The following is a 17235-nucleotide window of genomic DNA, read 5'->3' on the forward strand; positions in this document are numbered from 1 at the left end:
ATTTTGAATGAACTAAACTTCAGAGCCCATGGTAGATATTAGTACTTGGGAAGTCCTTGGTACATACATACATACATACATAAGCTTTATTTATCCTCAGATTTCAGTGTAGCTTACAAGCTAGTATCTCCGATCCTAATTACTAATTTTAAAAGTTACAGCAAGAACAAGGCTAAAAAGAGAAAAAAATAATTCATAATATATTAATATTATAATCATTAACATAATAATATAGTGTAATATTAATGTAATAGTAACAGAAACCGTGCACTAACAGTTTGCGCTTAAATTCACTATAATCTACAGTCTTTCTAAAGTGGTCAGGGAGGGAGTTCCAGTACTTAACAGATGAATAGCTAAAATAATTTAGACCATATGTGGTTGTAAACGGCTCAGGAAGTGATAAAATATTGGTGCCCCTTGGGGAGTAAGCAGCAGATCTTAGCTTGATTAGTTGTTTCAAATAGCACGGATATTTACCAAGATGGAGGCAGTTGAATATACAAATCATCATATTTTGTATCCTCCTGTTGGCTAAACCACACACACCTGCCTTGTCTAAAAGATCATCATAGTTCGAGTCCCAGTCCTTCAAAACAAATCTTAAAATACCTCTATTTAAGGTGTCCAGTTTAACAGAGTCCTCTGAATTACAAAAGTGCCATATCACTGAACAGTAGTGAAAATGGGGTAACATAAACGTTTTATAAAGGCGAAGCGTAATTTCGGTAGAAATAAGTTTGCCAAATCTTTTGAAGACACTGAACTGATTATTTATTTTTTTACATACAGAGGATATGTGTTCCTTGAAATTAAGTTCATTATCAAGAATTATTCCAAAAAGTTCCAGGCATCTTGTGGTTGAGAAGGAGAAAGGGTAATCGGTTTTGCCAAGAACCATCCCTTGGTGTTTAGCGGGGTTGGCTTTCATCCCATTGTCTTCGAACCATTTGCTTGCTATTTGTACATCATGATTGATCCGCTGTTCCAAGGCTACTGGGTCTACGTCAGATGTGTACAGTTGGCAGTCATCAGCATAAGTGTTTAGTTTTACAGACTTAATGTGAAAGATGAGGTCATTGAGGAACATGTTGAAAAACATGGGTCCCAGGACACTGCCTTGAGGCACGCCACGCTTCACGCTCATCCAATCCGAATAAGTATCACCAATTTTCACTCGCTGCATTCTATCCGTCAAGTAGTCACCGATAAGGGCACAGCTGGATTCATGCAAACCATACGCTTTCAGTTTCGCTAGTAGCAAAGCATGAGGTACGGTGTCGAAAGCTTTTGACAAATCCATTGATATAACCGCCACGATCTCTTTATTATCTAGACTACGCCTCCAGTCCTCAGTCAGCCTAAGCAAAGATGTCTCACAGCTATGGTGCCTTCTGTAGGCAGATACGTATTCGGACAATATGTTTTGGTAAAAGTCGCCCATTTGAGCTGAAAGCAGCCTCTCGAAAACATTATTGAGCGCAGGTAAAACGGTCACTGGTCGATAATTGCTTTTGTTCAGTTCATCGTGCCTTTTAAATAAAGGAGTAACTTGACCTAATTTCCAGCGCGACGGATACTGTCCTGTCCTGATCGAGTGATTCATTATTGCAGCAATAGGACCAGCAATCGCGTTGGCAGACTCTTTTACCAGTCGCGGTGGTATTCCGTCATGACCACAGGATTTGCGGGAGTTGATTTCGAGTAACAAAGCTTCCACTTCGGTTTTATTAGTATATTGAAAAGCAAATTTGTTTCTCACAGCGAGCTGTTCATTGTTGTTGAAAATCGCCTGAATGCTAGGATGCGCATCAAACTCTTTTTCATAACTCTGTTCAGTAATCTCTTCCCGTATAGAGAAGTAGGCCTCTTGCAAAAAAGAAAATTGGTTGGGTCCTCTGCTAGTGCTTGTTTCCTGAATTTGACGTCATATTTTCTTCTTGCATGATGACAACAGTGACAAGACTACAGGCAAAATACCTCATGAGAAAACCGCTGTGGTTGAGAAAGTAAACTTGACGCTCATTGATTCGCCAGTCAAAAGGTAACACTGGTTGCCAATATTATTGGTGCCCTCCTTTACGTTTCCGTACAATATATTTTATTATCAAGAGAATGGGCTTTTTGTGCTTGTATTAATCGAAACTCGACGGTCGTTTGCTCGAGCAAGTTTTCCGGTGACGAATGCGACCTGAACTTTCAATTAACAAAAGTTACAATCAAGAATACTGCTCTCGACTTTCGACTGGAGTATTTAAATTATTTCATACAATTCAAACAATCATACCTAATAATAAATCAGCCTGATTTTTTTTTCTTATCAAGGGTGTGTGTGGATATTGAGACGAGCGACAGCGATGAGTGCCTTTTCAAACCAGTCTCTACATCAGAAAAGTGAGTCACTCAAATATATATATCATAAAATTTCCGTAGTAACAGTGAAGTCATTGAACGCGTTTACGAACAATTAACTCTGAAGGGTATATTTTAATTGTCTGATTATTTCAAAACGATGTCGGTGAGCGATCACCACACCTTGCACGAAACGTTAGAGAATTTTGCTCTCCCGCTGTGGCGTTTGAGAAACCTATGAAATTCTTTTACTGTCTTCCATAGAAATGTGGCTGAAAAGGTAAATAAGAAAGTGCTGACACACCAGTTGAACGACTCCAGCGATAGCAGTGAAGACGAACAAGGAACTGATTACTTGAACGACGACCCAATGTTTCCCATCTACCGACAGGGATTGCTTACGGGTTTGGCTTCCAGGAAAGTGGTAGATATCCTCTTCCATCCGCCTCGAGAACTTATTGCACGTGCTGTTCCTTCCGCTGTCTCCGAAAATTCTGTCTTTGTGGTGGAAATATGTGCCCCACACATAAAGCACTTTAAAAATGTTCTGGCGACGACCTTGGTGCATGGAATCCAACTGGAACGAAACAGCGATGTATTATAGTATCATATACTATATAGTATATAGTATGATACTACCGTGCTTCCAACAAGAGGAATCCTGTTCGTAAGGCTTCCCAATCAGAATATGATGATCATGAGGCACAGGTCTATAAATGTACGAGAAGCTTCTACAGGAATGAATCCTCCCCCGATTTGCAAAGGATTTTCATTTATCTGACAGGTAAGACTATTTTAACAAATAAATAACAGTGAGGTCCTTATAGAAAAATCTCAAACTTTGAGTGGAGGCCTAGCGGTATTAACCTAGCGATAGCGAGGTCATTACGACAAGTCCTCAGTTTGAGAGGTTCCTGCTACAATGAATAAACAGTTGAGGTTAGTAAGACATTTGTAACATGGATCATGAAAAAAGCTCCCGAAGAAAGAGAAAGTCAATTCAAACCAAAGGTCAAACTGCTCCAGTGAAATAAGTAAACTATGGCGTTCTCCGAAAAGTGGTGTGTGGCCAAATATAGGAAACAAAATTATTGACAAAAACAAAACAAAGCAAAATTTTTCTATATTCTAGTGAAAAACGTCCATCTTTACGTCCTCATTAGTCATAATGTAACAAATCTGACCAGCAAAAGGGGGTTTTAATCAATACAGCATATCACACCAGTGCACAACATCTGGTTACCAAGTGCATTCAAATATCAAAACCTTTATTAATTTTCTTCTCCTCCTTTTTCAGATTCCAACGGAACGATTCACGGTTTTGCTCTTCTGCAATATGTTTTTGATGATAATGAACACGAAGTTAAAGTTAAACCACATGGAAATTCTAAAAGTCTTTCCAAAGAATATTACCGCACTTCGCATACTACCATGGAGCGGTTAAAAGAGCCCGCGAAATCTGACCCTCCCAAGACGGTGTTTTTCAAGAGTATCGAAGAAAAGGGAACAATTTAAAACTTTATAAACGCAGCTAGCCATGCCAGAAATGTACAACAGATAAAGAACATTAAAAAAACCATGGAAGAGCAACCTGGGGATTCTACACTCGAGCTGATAGACATGCGAAGCAAGGAAACAGAGACAAAGAGAACGCCTTCGTCCGTAAAGTAGAGACCTCTTCAGATCCTTGTGTTGTCCTTACCACTGACCAGCAACTTAAGGACGTGGAAAGAATTTGCAGAAATCCTAGCCAGTTCAGTATTTTAGGAGTCGATCCCATTTTCAATTTTTGGAGACTATTATGTGACTCTTACTACATACAGGCATCTCCTTCTCCGAACCAAAGAAGACAAGAATCCAGTCCGGATTGGACCAACCCTAGTTCACCACAAAAAAGAACCATCCAGATATTACGAGCTCTCGTCTACCATGATAAAGCTAAATGCAAAAACCCAAAATGTTCGAGTATATGGTACTGACGGAGAAAAGGCATTGGGTGAGGGTTTCGGTAGACCTCTCCCTTATGCCCAGCATTTACTCTGTGACCTGCATATGAAAGAAAACATAGTGTCAAAAATGAACGAACTTGGAATACGGGGCAAACCATCAGAAGTCATTCTAAGTGACATCTTCGGAGGAGATATTGGTTGTAAGAGGGTTCCTGGTCTTATAGACTCGGAAAGCCACGCCCAGTTCGTGACCAATCTGGAAAAAAATGAAGGAGGAGTGGCTTTCCTTACACCCACTCTCAGAGCGCTTTGTTACTTACTTTTGTAAGTACAAAGCGGAAATTATAAGGCAAACGATGACAGCTGAATTGAGATCCATGGCTGGTCTAGGCTGGCCACCAGGTGTATACGATCAGAACGGAAATGAATATATGAACTCGGTTCTACAAAGAGAGAAACAACTTACAAGGAAAAGGAAGCTTTCTATTCCCGAATTTGCCAGGTTGCTGCAGACGATGGTGAAAAGACAGAGAACAGAAGAGGATTTAGCATTTATTGGCTCGGAGAGCTAAAAATGGACAAAAATTACGAGGAAGAGGGAATGAAGGAGTCTGTCTTTTACAGGAAGACGAGAGCGCAACAAGAAGCGGCGCTCAAAAAATTTTACAATCTCCCAGTAAAGACAGTTGACATAATTCCTATCGACCTGGAAAACACAAATGAAGCGGACACAATGTCACCATTGAGTTTGCCTCTAGAAGATTTTGGCATTATCCGGGTTCCCTTCAGTATTCTAGCACGTATGTACCATCGTGCATCGTTGATTTTGGCGCGCAAAGAAGAAAATATCCATCCCGATCCTGGAAGAGGGGACAATTTGCCACGTTATGTGGCAAACGAGGCAATTGATGCTCCATCGTATGCAGTTTGCAAGAAACGTACCGTGCGACGTGGAACATATTATGTGTGCAGCGGCACTTGTATCGATTTTAAAGCGTATGACATTTGTGCTCATACCTTAGCTGTGGCTGAAATGGGTCGTTCATTGACTGAGTTCGTTCATTGTTACAAGACAACGAACCAAAGACCTCCTAACGTGGATGCCTTGATTCACATGGACCTCCCTCCTGGACGTGGGTCAAAAAAGACCAAGGCAACACAAAGAAGGACAGGTGCTACAAATAAAAAAAGAAAGGAAGTTGTGGAGAGTTACATTAACACCTCTCCAACTGACCAATCAGCATCGAATCCGGCGTCGACTTTAGTAAGCTCCTCAGGAAACAGAGGCACAGAGAAGGAAGCAGAGAAGACAACAACACAAAAAGACACAGAAGAGCCTCAGGTATGTATATATTGTAAGGATCATTCACAGTTAATACAAGGTGTAATGCGTGATTCTGTTATCTCGGGTTTTAGATCGGTGAAAGGTTTCAAATTTTTTTGTGTGATTATGCTGCCAACCGTTTGATTTTTTATATCGTCTATGATCATGGTAAAGTCCCGCTATATGTTAGCTCTGTGCAAGTCGTTCTATTTCACTAACTGGTGAGCTAATTGGGTTGAACGAAATAAAAACTCTATCAAATAAAGCTTGTCGTGATAATGCGCGGCAAGTCGAAAAAAACAGTTCTCCTAAATCACAGAACCTTTCATTCGTAGAAATGGCCTGCAGGACATAAGGTTTATAAGGATTTAGCATCTGGCGAGACCGTCGGCTCGTTGCATAATTCCCACGCAGCCACCGACTAATCTTGGCTGTTAACTAAAATGCCATTAATTTTATTCTATCTGCAGATTAATAGCCCCAACACATCAACGCCGGCAGTTCAAGAAGGTAGTTTCCAGTTGAGCCTTCTTAAAAGATGCAGCCCTCTGGTGAGAAGGTGTTACGGGTGTAAGGGTGTCTTGAAACTAAGGCGTGGTGAAGACTTTTTTATTCCCAACCCACCAGAAGACCTCGTCATAATATCAAGCGCTAGACGGGCCTACTGGCAGAATGGAGAGCAAAAGACTGGACGATTAGGAAACGTATACTTTCACTGTAAGGTTGAGTGCGTCCAAAAACTGCAGCCCCAATTTATTCCCTTCTTGGTGATCATTTCGGCGGCAGTTAAGCGTGAATTACTCGAAGTTCATCGAAATCATATACAGAAAGAGCTAGGTCTCTAGAGTACATATGGGGGAAAAAAATGCCAAATTCAGGAAATGATAAATTCTCACCATTTATTAATATGTGACGGTCACTGTTTTGTTTGATGACATACAATCACAACAAAAGGTGCTATAACATGTGTAGACAGAAAAGTTACCGTGGCCCATTTCCGCACAGCCCGCACACTTAAAACTTTATTTGTACAATTTGGTTTTTCCTATTAGTGCATAATATTTTGATTTGGCCTGCAGTTAGCAAACATTTATTGAACTCTGACTGTTTCAGAAATTGGAAAGTTTTCTCTCGAGTCTTTGCGAAATGTCGAAGTCGTTTTGTCATTGTCTCTGAGAGGGCTTACTGTAATATTTGCGAAACGGAACAAAATGAAAACGTGTTATTTGTGAGATTAATTTAATCGGATCGGTAATTTGCGAAAGGGAAATGATTCCTTTGTAAATTAGAGATATGTTATTTTCCCAAAAAGTTAATTCTGTAATTTGCACTTGTGTTAATTTAATGAATCAATGCAGGGGCCATATGAAAGAGAATGTATTAAAGGCGAAAATGTTATTTGAAAAATTACCCAGTGCTGAAGTTGTGCTGTTTTGATCATCAATGTACGAATTGGAATGCGTGACATCAAACTCAAGTGTGTGTTCATTGTATCTGAAAAGAGAAAACTGTGTCTCTGCAAAGAGAAAAGATTGCTTTGTACGATTGTACCAACAGTGATTTTATGTAGTAAAGGTATAAACCTTAAAATTGCAAGAGCGCTCGTGAATTCTATGTGCTGCTAAGTTAAGTGCTAAGGAACGGAAATTTCGTGATCTTGTCTGATAAGATGAATGACAAAAGGAAGATAGATAAATTTGATAATTACATACTGTATACCCAAAGGCAGACTGTTGCTACTAGTGGAGAAAGAAGTACTAGTACGCAGGGAGGGGTGGGAAGTTGACATACTGGTAACTGCTACTGATTTATGGAGTGTTCATTGAATCATACAAATTATTTTGAGCGGCTTTTCGACTGACTATTTGTATGTCAAAATTTTTGCGCTAGGCCGTAGCGTTTCTTTCCATTCCTGTTTTCGATCCTCCACTATTAAGTTATACGTGTGCCTGTTAGGTCGACTTGTGCCAGTGCTAAGTGTACCGACGGGTTAGCATGAATCATCTTTCAGTTGCCTCACGTTTCCTTTTTTGTATGTGACAAAAAAAGCGAAGGAAAGCGCGATGTTTTCATAATGGTTTCACAACATGGGGTGTAATTAATCCAGCTGTCAATGAAACTCTCCTGACATATCCAAGCTCCAGACAATAAAATTTTCCGGGCAGAATCGGTCACATTTACTGACTTCTACGTTTTGCCGACGGAAAATATCGGTAAGCAACAGTAGCCACTGTACTTCCACTTGGCAGATTACGTAGGTTTTTACACAAGAAGTGATTGGCAGCGGCCCAGGCAAATTGGAAAACAAGCGTACGGGAGTCGCGAGGAATGCCTGGTCGCTATTTCCGGTGTGTGTTAACTCCGTCCTTTGTTCGCGAAACAGATAAAATCGATATTTGCGCTTTCCCATCTTTCCCATATTACAAGTAAAGCAGTGCTTTTGCTCGATGCGAGAATATGGATTCCTCTTCGAAATCGTTTGCTAATTATTTTATATAGTAAAGGTATAGACGTTAAAATTGCAAGAGCGCTTGTGAATTCCATAAGCTGCTAAGTTAAGGGCTAAGGAACGGAAATTTCGTGATCTCGTCTAATAAGATGAATGACAAAAGTAAGATAGATAAATTTAGTAATTGTTTCCTTACTCGGAACTGATTAGATCAAGTGACCACCACAAACCGTATAATATTAAGCCAAGCTTTAATAATTATTCGATCTAAAAGAAATACATTTATAATTCGCAATTAGAAAAAACGCAAATCAAGTCTTTATCTTGTAACTAAATTAAAAAAACTTCAATATAAACTTACTTCTGTGGCGGGTCGTTACAACAGTCTCACTTTACGGGTTAGCAGATTCTCCAGGTAAGCGGATTTAGAGACAGAAAAACGATAACAAAATAACTTCTTTCTCACTTCGATTCTGCTGAAAAACTGACTTAAACATAATAATCTAACGCTTTTAAATCAATCTATTGAATTAATATCAATCACGATTCTTGTCATCGAATAAATCTGTCAACACGAGGCAACGCCTATTTATTAAACGAAACAGTAATTACATACTGTATACACAAAGGGAAACGTAAAGCAACTGATGGTACACAAGTCGACTCTCCTTTCGCGAATTCTTTATTTATGCCTTTAAGTGTATGACATGAAAAGTAGTTCGTGTATTAGAGGGTCGCTGGATTTTTTTTTATTATGAAAATTACAAACAGGAACTCAAAAGATCAAGAGCTTCCCCTCCCAAATTATCCATTCAGGGTGAGGTTTAGAGTAACTCTCTAATCTATAAAAGTTGTTTCCAAAGGGCTGTATAAAGAAAAATCCATCCGTGAGGGCGGGAGTGGGATGGATATTTTTTTGGAATTAAGAAATCTATGCTACAAATGTTTTATTACAATGCTTAATTAAGAAAGTTCTTCATTTCACAGTCAATTTTTTTAGCGTCCAATAAATATTCCGTTTAATGTTTTTAATTGCTCTTATTCATGATGACGTCAGGGCTTGTTTATGAGGGGGAAAGAATCGTCTAGAACGATAGAAATTCGTTTAAAACTCGCTCTGGTAAGAAAAGTTTGAACTCAAATGGCCTGGTACTAAAATATGAGATGCACTAATGTTTAATAAGCAATATTTATTGCACTTGATGGCTGTCACCGCTTTTCTTTGTTCTATAAAACGAATTTTATATCAATTTTTTTGTGTTGTTGCTGTTTTGTCCCCCTCCCGCGACCATGATTCTTTGCGTTTAAACAATAGACTGTTTTGATGTGACGTCATTATGAAGAAGGGCAATTCAGACCTCGTTTTGTTTTGTTCGCTATGGCGGTAGAAAATTTGAACTACTTTAATTTGTAGTTCTTGACACATGTCATTGTTTGTATAATCTCGTCTCGTTATATGCGCGTAAGTAATCTATAATAGTCTTATTACTATATATATATTAATGCATATATTTTAAGGTAGTTTGGGACTTATAGAAAAGTTTTGAAACTTTGCATAAACAAAGACGATTACTCAATAAGTACTCAATTATTTCTGAGTTAGGCATATATGCATCATATAACTTTGATTTCAATTTAATAGCGTTGACGTCGACCTTATAAGGCGCTAGTAAATACGTAAAATGAATAATTTCAGTCTTGAAAAAGTCACTGTCGTTACATTTCTTCGCAGCGGTTTGAACGGTTACCTGAATGGCATGAATTTTGTTGCATTTATCAACGATGACAAAGTCAAAGGCGCTGGTATTAGGACAATAGACTATCATTGCACTATATCTATCTCTAATTATCTGTTCTATCGATTTTCTCGTATCTGTTTTGCTTTGATGTCCACACAAATTTAAGTAGGAGCTAGCAGCAGTGGAACCACATGCCTCTTCCTTGAAGGAATACTCATTTTTCACACATTCCTTGAGATTGCTAAATATCAGCTTCTCCCAATATTTGCCAACTAAGTTGCCAGGTCTCCCTGCAGATAGGCCTTTTATGGTATCCACCTGATGAAGAGATGGAGCCTCATTATACTTTATGCTTTGGGGCGTGACACGCTGAATGAATGGTGAATGGAGCCATAATTATCTCTTTCATTTACCAAACGCAGGGATGTATCCAGCCTAGTCCACCGCGGTCAAACGTCCTACGCGGTTTTCGTTTTATTCAGTGAGATTTTATTTAATGTAAGCAAGGATGAGTAAAAAAATTAGTTCACGTTATTATCTTTTAATTTTTCTCAAAATGATGAGCTTTTTTCCGTGAAAAACTGACCAAAACTCTTTGCGCCTGATCCAAATTATGTTGACAAATGGCGTCGACGATTCTGCGGTTCACAGTATTTAGAACTTTTTTGGTAAACTTTCAAAACGTTTGGTAAATTTTGGTAAATATATTGGCAATATATTAAACTTTAATAAACAGTGAAAACGACTACCTTAACCTTTAAGTACTTTGCTTAACCTTTGCAAATTTCTCTCGTTTGACCGCGGTTAACCAGCTTATAAACCCGCAGATTTGTTTCCCGTGGGGCGGGGTGGGGGGGGTGGGGGGGAGTTCGGCTCCCATACTGAACTGACACTAGGGGGGCTCGGCTGTGGCCCTAAAAATGACCCCTAAAAGGCACTGTAGGTTGACTGAAAAGCTGATCGAGAATGATATTTTTGTACTCTGCTTTACATGACAAATCAGTTGACTGACTTATTGGCATCTGGTTATCGGTTACCCATTTCAGATGTGTCATGAAGAATTCGACATGTTTTGGTTGTCTGCTCATTCTAGCGCTTAATTTGTTGTTAATAGACGAGGTACTAGTCGAGCACATTTACTATAATGTTTTGCATGGAAAAAATGTTGTTTGTTTACCAAACGGGGAATCGGTAACCTGTAACTGAAAGTCTGAAATCGGTAACTGGTAACTGAAAGTCTGAAATCGGTAACCGGTAACCAGATTCCAATTAGTAATCAATTGACACCCTAAATGGTACCGAGTTAATTATAAAATTGTTTTTTTAACAGCCCCCCTAAATGGTACCATATCTGGAATTTTACACACAAAATGGTACGGCCGAGCCCCCCTGTCAGTTCAGTATCGGCCCCCCACCCCAGGATTTGATCGCCAGAGTAAAAAAAAATCAATACTTACTACATCCAACAAATAATTAGAATTTTCCAACGTAAACTGCACAATAGCTTCTTCAACCAGAGGGCTAACGACAGACACTTCTTTCAAATCGAATCCTGGTGGTTTCAAACAAGACCAGGAAAAGGTTGATGGTGACCACCTCATTTCAAACATACCACTAGTCTTGCAAGTACTTATCATCGCTAGTGACCTGATGCGCACACGTTTGCACCTATCAGGAATCTAGAGTGCTTCGTCTTCTAGTACTTGTAGAATATTAGTAATTGCCTTGACCATGAAAAGTTCAACGTTACTGTTGCCTCTTAGAAGGTACTTAGCGTACTGAATGACTGTTCGAGGAATATAGCCAATGTGTGCCAGCACGTCGGTGGCCCGGGGACAATTCCTGCTCAGTTTGGATATCCTGTAATATGACAAATATGAACGTTACAAATCATAAATGTAGTTGGTGATCAGAAGGCTTAACATCAATCTACTGCTACTACTCGTTACCCGAAAAATTCGCGAAGCGACGCGACATTCGAGAGTGTAACACGATAGCTTTTATTTCATTATGTAAATTTTCCGTTGTCTACTCACCGCTTTTTCAAACTTAGAAGTTCTTTGTTTCATACAACAATGAAATACAAAGGAAACTTATAGCACTGAATAACAAAGGCACATGAATCGCGCATTTTTTTCGACCGAGCGTGCAAAAAAATCGTATATACGCGTCTGACTACCCTGCGTCGGAGCGTATGAAATTCGCCTGCGCAGCTAACGTATACGCGAGCGGTACTGTACATAGAGTAGTGAGGCATCTTTCCTCACCGTCGATTGTACCCTTCGATTGGATTGTTATGCAGTTACAGTAGCGACTGGAACTAACCCCCACTTCACATGCAAACATCAGTGCAAACATGAGCAGACAGAGAATCGCGAATAAGACACCCTATTTATGTATCCAGAGGCTCAAAACCCCGACCCTATTAGGCGACACATACCTATATAGCTTATATATGGGCTTGAAGTTTGGTTGGGTTCACTTCAGAAAGTATGTTCTGCTCAGGTCTGCTTTTGGTGCAGTTTTAGTGGGGGATAGTTCTTGTCGGTACTGTACATGGGAAAAATTATTGCGCCACATGTATTTATCAAACATATCCAAACCTACAGATCGTTAGAAAAAATATTACCTGTTCACATGTTCTAGCTGAAAATTTACTAAGCCGAAAATTCTTTGGAATAAAATGTGATTTTTCCGAAAAATGCCAGCTGAAAATTGCTGTCCAAAAATTTCTAAGTGACCTTTTTTTAGTAAAAATGACCGAAAATTTGGCAAATTTCATGTGTTTGTAGTGTTCGAAAATTTTACGGTGCGAAATGAAGGGGTGATTGGAATAAAGCCCTAAGTGACTTCTGATCAACTGCTAGATTCTCCTTCCAGTTTGTCTTGTATATGCTCATGTAACAATTTGGCTTCAGATCAGGAGTCACTTAGGGCCTTATTCAAAATAATGTTTAGAATAAGGCCTTAGGTGACTCCTGATCTACAGCCAAATTCTCCCTTCGTTACATGAGCATATACAAAACAAACTGGAAGGAGAATCTAGCAGTTTATCAGAAGTCACTCACGGCTTTATTCCACTCACCCCTTTAAATTAAACAATGCAAAGCATAGAAACCACTAACACAAATTTTAGCTGTCATACGCCATCTGAACAGCTTTACTGAAATGAATAGTTGGGTGATCACTAAGGAAGTACAACAAACTCACCATGATTTATTTGAATAAGGCTCTGCCCACTGATTCTTCTGGGATGACACAATACACAATATTCAAATCATGGCAACTGAGAAGAGGCTTGTCATCACTGAATAACGAGAACAGACCATGTCTGGAAGTTGCTGCCATGACACTCCAGTTCTAGAATTAAACAATGACTGTTATAGTTGGTGGCTGTAACTGATTAAAGTATGGCCACTAAAAGCGCCTGTCACCCTTAAATACAATTATTTCAACTCTATGCACATTGAACAGTTAAATGGTGACATATTTGTTTTGAACGTCGCGTTATTGAGCTATATAGATTTGAATTTACAAAATGCTAATTGATGACACCAACCTGGGAATCATTTATTATACAACTATTTGTTTTCACCTCCAAGTAATATTTTTTACCAATCAATTGACTATCCACAGTTTATTTTTTGTATTTATCAAATTAATTATCCTCAAGCTGTATACTGCACATTGTAAATTGGCATAGAAATAGTGGCAAATTCCCAGGTTGACATCATCTAATTAGCATTTAGTAAATTCAAAAACAAGAAATATTTCACCATTTACCAATTCAATGTGCATAGAGTTCATATGATGATGATGAAAATATCTATTTAAGGGTGATAGACACTTTAATAGAGGTTAGCCCATCCCAAAATGAAGTAGCCCTCAATTTCCTCTAGTCTAAAATGAAAAACTTAAATAAGCGCCCCATGGCTTTTAACGGAGTGTTAACTAAAAGGAAAGAACACAATAAGGCAATGCCCCTGGTAATGCCACGAGACATTTTTCTTTAACATTTTGGTTAGCATTTAGCACTATAAAATTATTAGAGGTGTTAAGTGTTTTTATTTATTTAAGTAAATAATGTAAACTGCAATAAAATAACTTCAAAAATTTATTTGCACTTATTGTAAAAATCATTGTAGAAAAAGCTGGGTTTTTTTTTTTAAGACACTCTTGCATGCAGTGACTGTGGTTACAGGTATTTCTGGATAAGCCTATCAACAAATTCTTCCTCAAAGCGGAAATGTGTACTTTGAAACCATCCCGCACAGAACTCTGGGTATGTCCAGAGTCACGTGGCAGTCACAAAATCAAAATGGTGTCTATATATTGAGAATGTGGATTGCTTGTGAAATCACTGTTAAAACAGCTCAGAATTTCCACTTTAGTACTAAAAATTAACTAAAATGGATAATCTTAGAGTCCAGGCAAAGAAACGAAGAGAAGGGTAGTCCAATTGAACTACATATTGAGTTTATTTTTAACTTTGTACTTCAAATAATTTACATTGCAACATTATGAAATTCTGTAGCATAGTCGCACACTGGGCATTCAACCCTTGACTTTTGGTGGCCCTGGTCAGTTTTAACTCGCCACTGGCGACCGTACAACTGCCAATTTTTAGCCCTGGTTTCCCACAGGAGAGATTGTCAAATGAAAGACAGTATATTAAACATATATTTTAAGGGCATACATAGCTGGGGCAGACATGTATCTTTAATATGGAATTCAAATGGAAATGATTTGTTGTGTTTTCAAAAAACATGACAAAGAAAAGCATGAACTTGCAACTTAACACTTGATTGGCACCACCGTCTCTTTGCAGGAAAAAGGTATACAAAAGGGCTATCCAATGGCTGAATTATGTAAATATGGTTCTTATTAATGTTTACATTGCTAGGTGACAAATAACCTATATTTGAACAGCCTGAAATAACAGTAGAATATATGTTATACTCACAAAATATGCTGTTCTCCAATCCTCCTCCCCAATTGTTGCGTTACCTGCCATGTGCCATTGTGAAAGGAGAGTGCTCTTGCCAACCCCCTTGGAACCTGATAGATAGATAGATAGGTAGGTAGATAGATAGACACCAGAGAATCTGTCACAACTGCCGCTTGGGAATTGCACCTTGCAAAATAATTATTACTAATAATAACAAAGTAAATGTGTATCTAAGAAATTGCATTGCCGTGACACATTAATACTTTATTTGGTGACCGTTTGCTGCGAATACTGTGAGATACCTTCAAGGTTATGCACCATTGGTTTGTGGATCAAAATTGAAAATGTTTCATCGGTAGATTATTTAACTCGGGCTAATAAAGACCAGTTACTACTAGGCTTTTGTTACTTTCTTTGTTGTCTTTTTAACGTATGCAAATTAGGACCTGCTTGATAAACAATAGAATCTGTGTATAATACATTGTGATTTTGATGGTTATTTTTATAGAAAAAAGTGTGTATTATACACAGGTAAATATGGTACAATTAAACCCTGCTATCTTGAACTCGAACCCATTTCCCTTGGATTTGCCCTGCTTTTCTCAGTCATTTACTATTGGCTATCTCGAACTCAGCTATCTCGAACTCAGCTATCTCAAACTCCCTATCTCAAATAAAGAGCAGCATCCCTTGTTCCTGTTTTACAGACAAATTTACCCCACTATCTCAAACTCCCAGCTGTATGAGCAAATTGTTGCTTCCCTCGAGAGTTCAAGACTAGCTGGGTTCTGCACTGTACAGTTGCTAGTTTTTGTGTAAACACAGGAAACAAACATTTCCCACTATTTTATACAGTAGAATTGTTTTAGGTAACTATAATGTCTTTTGCACATATTTTTTTAATTATAAGGTAATTTTTATCTTCCTGAAATTTGCACTGTGATCAAGAAACTCCTCTGTTTGTCTGTTTTCTATTGCCAATGTAGACAACAGATACTGATAACAACAGCCATTTCGCGCAACGCTACATCATTTCTGTGTCTATACCATTCAACATTACACTGAGCCATTTCATGCAATGCCACACCATTTGTGTGTACGCTGTACCATTCGACATTACACTGTGCCATCTCACGCAATGCTACACTGTTTATATGTACACTGTACCATTCAAAACTACACTGAACTACACACACTTAACAAGGAAGTTTGCCATGGATATATTTTGCAAATCTTTTAATTCACTACATCTCTCTGTGAAGTTATGATGAAACATGCTAGTTGCCAATTTGGCGATTAATTTTCAGGATTTGGTTGCCAAAGTGAAAAGTTTAGTCACATTGGTGCCTGTATTAGGCGCAATTTTATGCCCTGAACTAAATATGCAAATCATTATGATTATCACTTTCATATTTCATTTATGGTGGAAAATGATTCTTACTTGTCAGATTTCACTGTTAAAACAGCTTTCTTTTCCTGTTGAAACAGGGTTTTCAGTCATGCCAACAATTTGACATCACTTTGTTACCTGAGTTGCAAGGGTGCTGTCAAAAATAGTGTTGACAGCCTTGCAGCACCATATTTAGAGGTATTGGAAACAAGTTTGTATGGTGTTTCAACAGTGTTCTGATGGTGGAAAGTGATTCCTTCCACTCAGATTTCACCTTTAAACAGCTTTCTTTTCCTGGTGAAACAGGGTTTACCATCATAAAATAGGTATCAAAGTGACAGTAAAAGCACTGTAGTCCATAAGCAAAGAAGACGTGAAGGAATGTTATTTCTAGAATGGCTAGAATTAAACTGAGTCATTGTGTTGTGATCTGTGAGGGCGGCCTAGGAACTCCACTGACGAGGTAAATAAGAGCTCATAAAGTTTAAATAATGAATGTAGCCTTTTAATTCTATTTGCCTTTTTTCGCTTTCAGTTTTCCTGTTTTTTCAGGGAAATAAACAGGAACTTAAGAAAACTCCTAGAAAAACAGTTCTAAGGGCTTTTGCTTAAAGTGGAAAAACTGATTTGCACGTGTTCTCAAGATCGTGCATGGGATAACTGGATCTAACTGGATACCTGGATACTCTATTTGGCACCACTTTAAGTGAAATCTTTGTGTAAAAATACTCTGGAAACACAAACTGTATAACAAGAAACTCTCTTGTCATCTCCACTTTATACCTTCTCTGCTTACCAAGAGTACAGGGTCAGTTTGTTGAAAGCTGAGTTTAGATAGCTAGTGTCAAATCTGATTTCATATCCGAAACCTTTCAAATGAAATTCAGTCTACATGTACAATTCCTTTAGTCTGCAATTTGATGATTGGATGCCCTAAAAAACTATGGTAAATTATTTTAAAAGGCTTTTAAACAAAGGATTAAACATACCCTGATTAAAATTTAACCCTGTATTAGCACTTATCAGCCTTTGAACAACTGGGCCCAGGATTGAACGAGTTTCAATTAAACTAAGTTGTAATTTC

General features: G+C 38.4%; 1 protein-coding gene and 1 long non-coding RNA gene across 3 annotated transcripts; one reads left to right on the forward strand and one right to left on the reverse strand.

The window, feature by feature from the left end:
• Nucleotides 1–1887: 1887 nt before the first annotated feature.
• On the forward strand, nt 1888–7035 carry LOC149045411 (uncharacterized). 2 transcript variants are annotated; one of them, XM_089208186.1, is made up of 5 exons: nt 1888–2044; nt 2326–2394; nt 2617–3136; nt 3650–5643; nt 6096–7035. In XM_089208186.1, exons 4-5 carry the CDS (start codon nt 4876–4878, stop codon nt 6468–6470), a joined length of 1143 nt encoding a protein of 380 aa, XP_089064312.1. In that variant the 5' UTR covers nt 1888–2044; nt 2326–2394; nt 2617–3136; nt 3650–4875; the 3' UTR covers nt 6471–7035. The 2 variants fall into 2 exon arrangements, with proteins under 2 accessions (XP_089064312.1, XP_089064313.1); XM_089208187.1 differs by lacking the exons at nt 1888–2044; nt 2326–2394 and having other exon boundaries at nt 2466–3136.
• A 4179-nt stretch (nt 7036–11214) lies between these two features.
• On the reverse strand, nt 11215–15307 carry LOC149045412 (uncharacterized). The gene is made up of 3 exons (XR_016187225.1): nt 14777–15307; nt 13024–13173; nt 11215–11673 (listed from the first exon to the last, which is right to left on the reverse strand). It is a non-coding gene; the product is annotated as an uncharacterized LOC149045412 (long non-coding RNA).
• Nucleotides 15308–17235: the final 1928 nt, after the last annotated feature.

Source organism: Pocillopora damicornis, chromosome 5 (genome assembly GCF_964200805.1).
Source record: "Pocillopora damicornis chromosome 5, jaPocDami1.2, whole genome shotgun sequence".
Lineage (NCBI taxonomy): Eukaryota > Metazoa > Cnidaria > Anthozoa > Scleractinia > Pocilloporidae > Pocillopora > Pocillopora damicornis.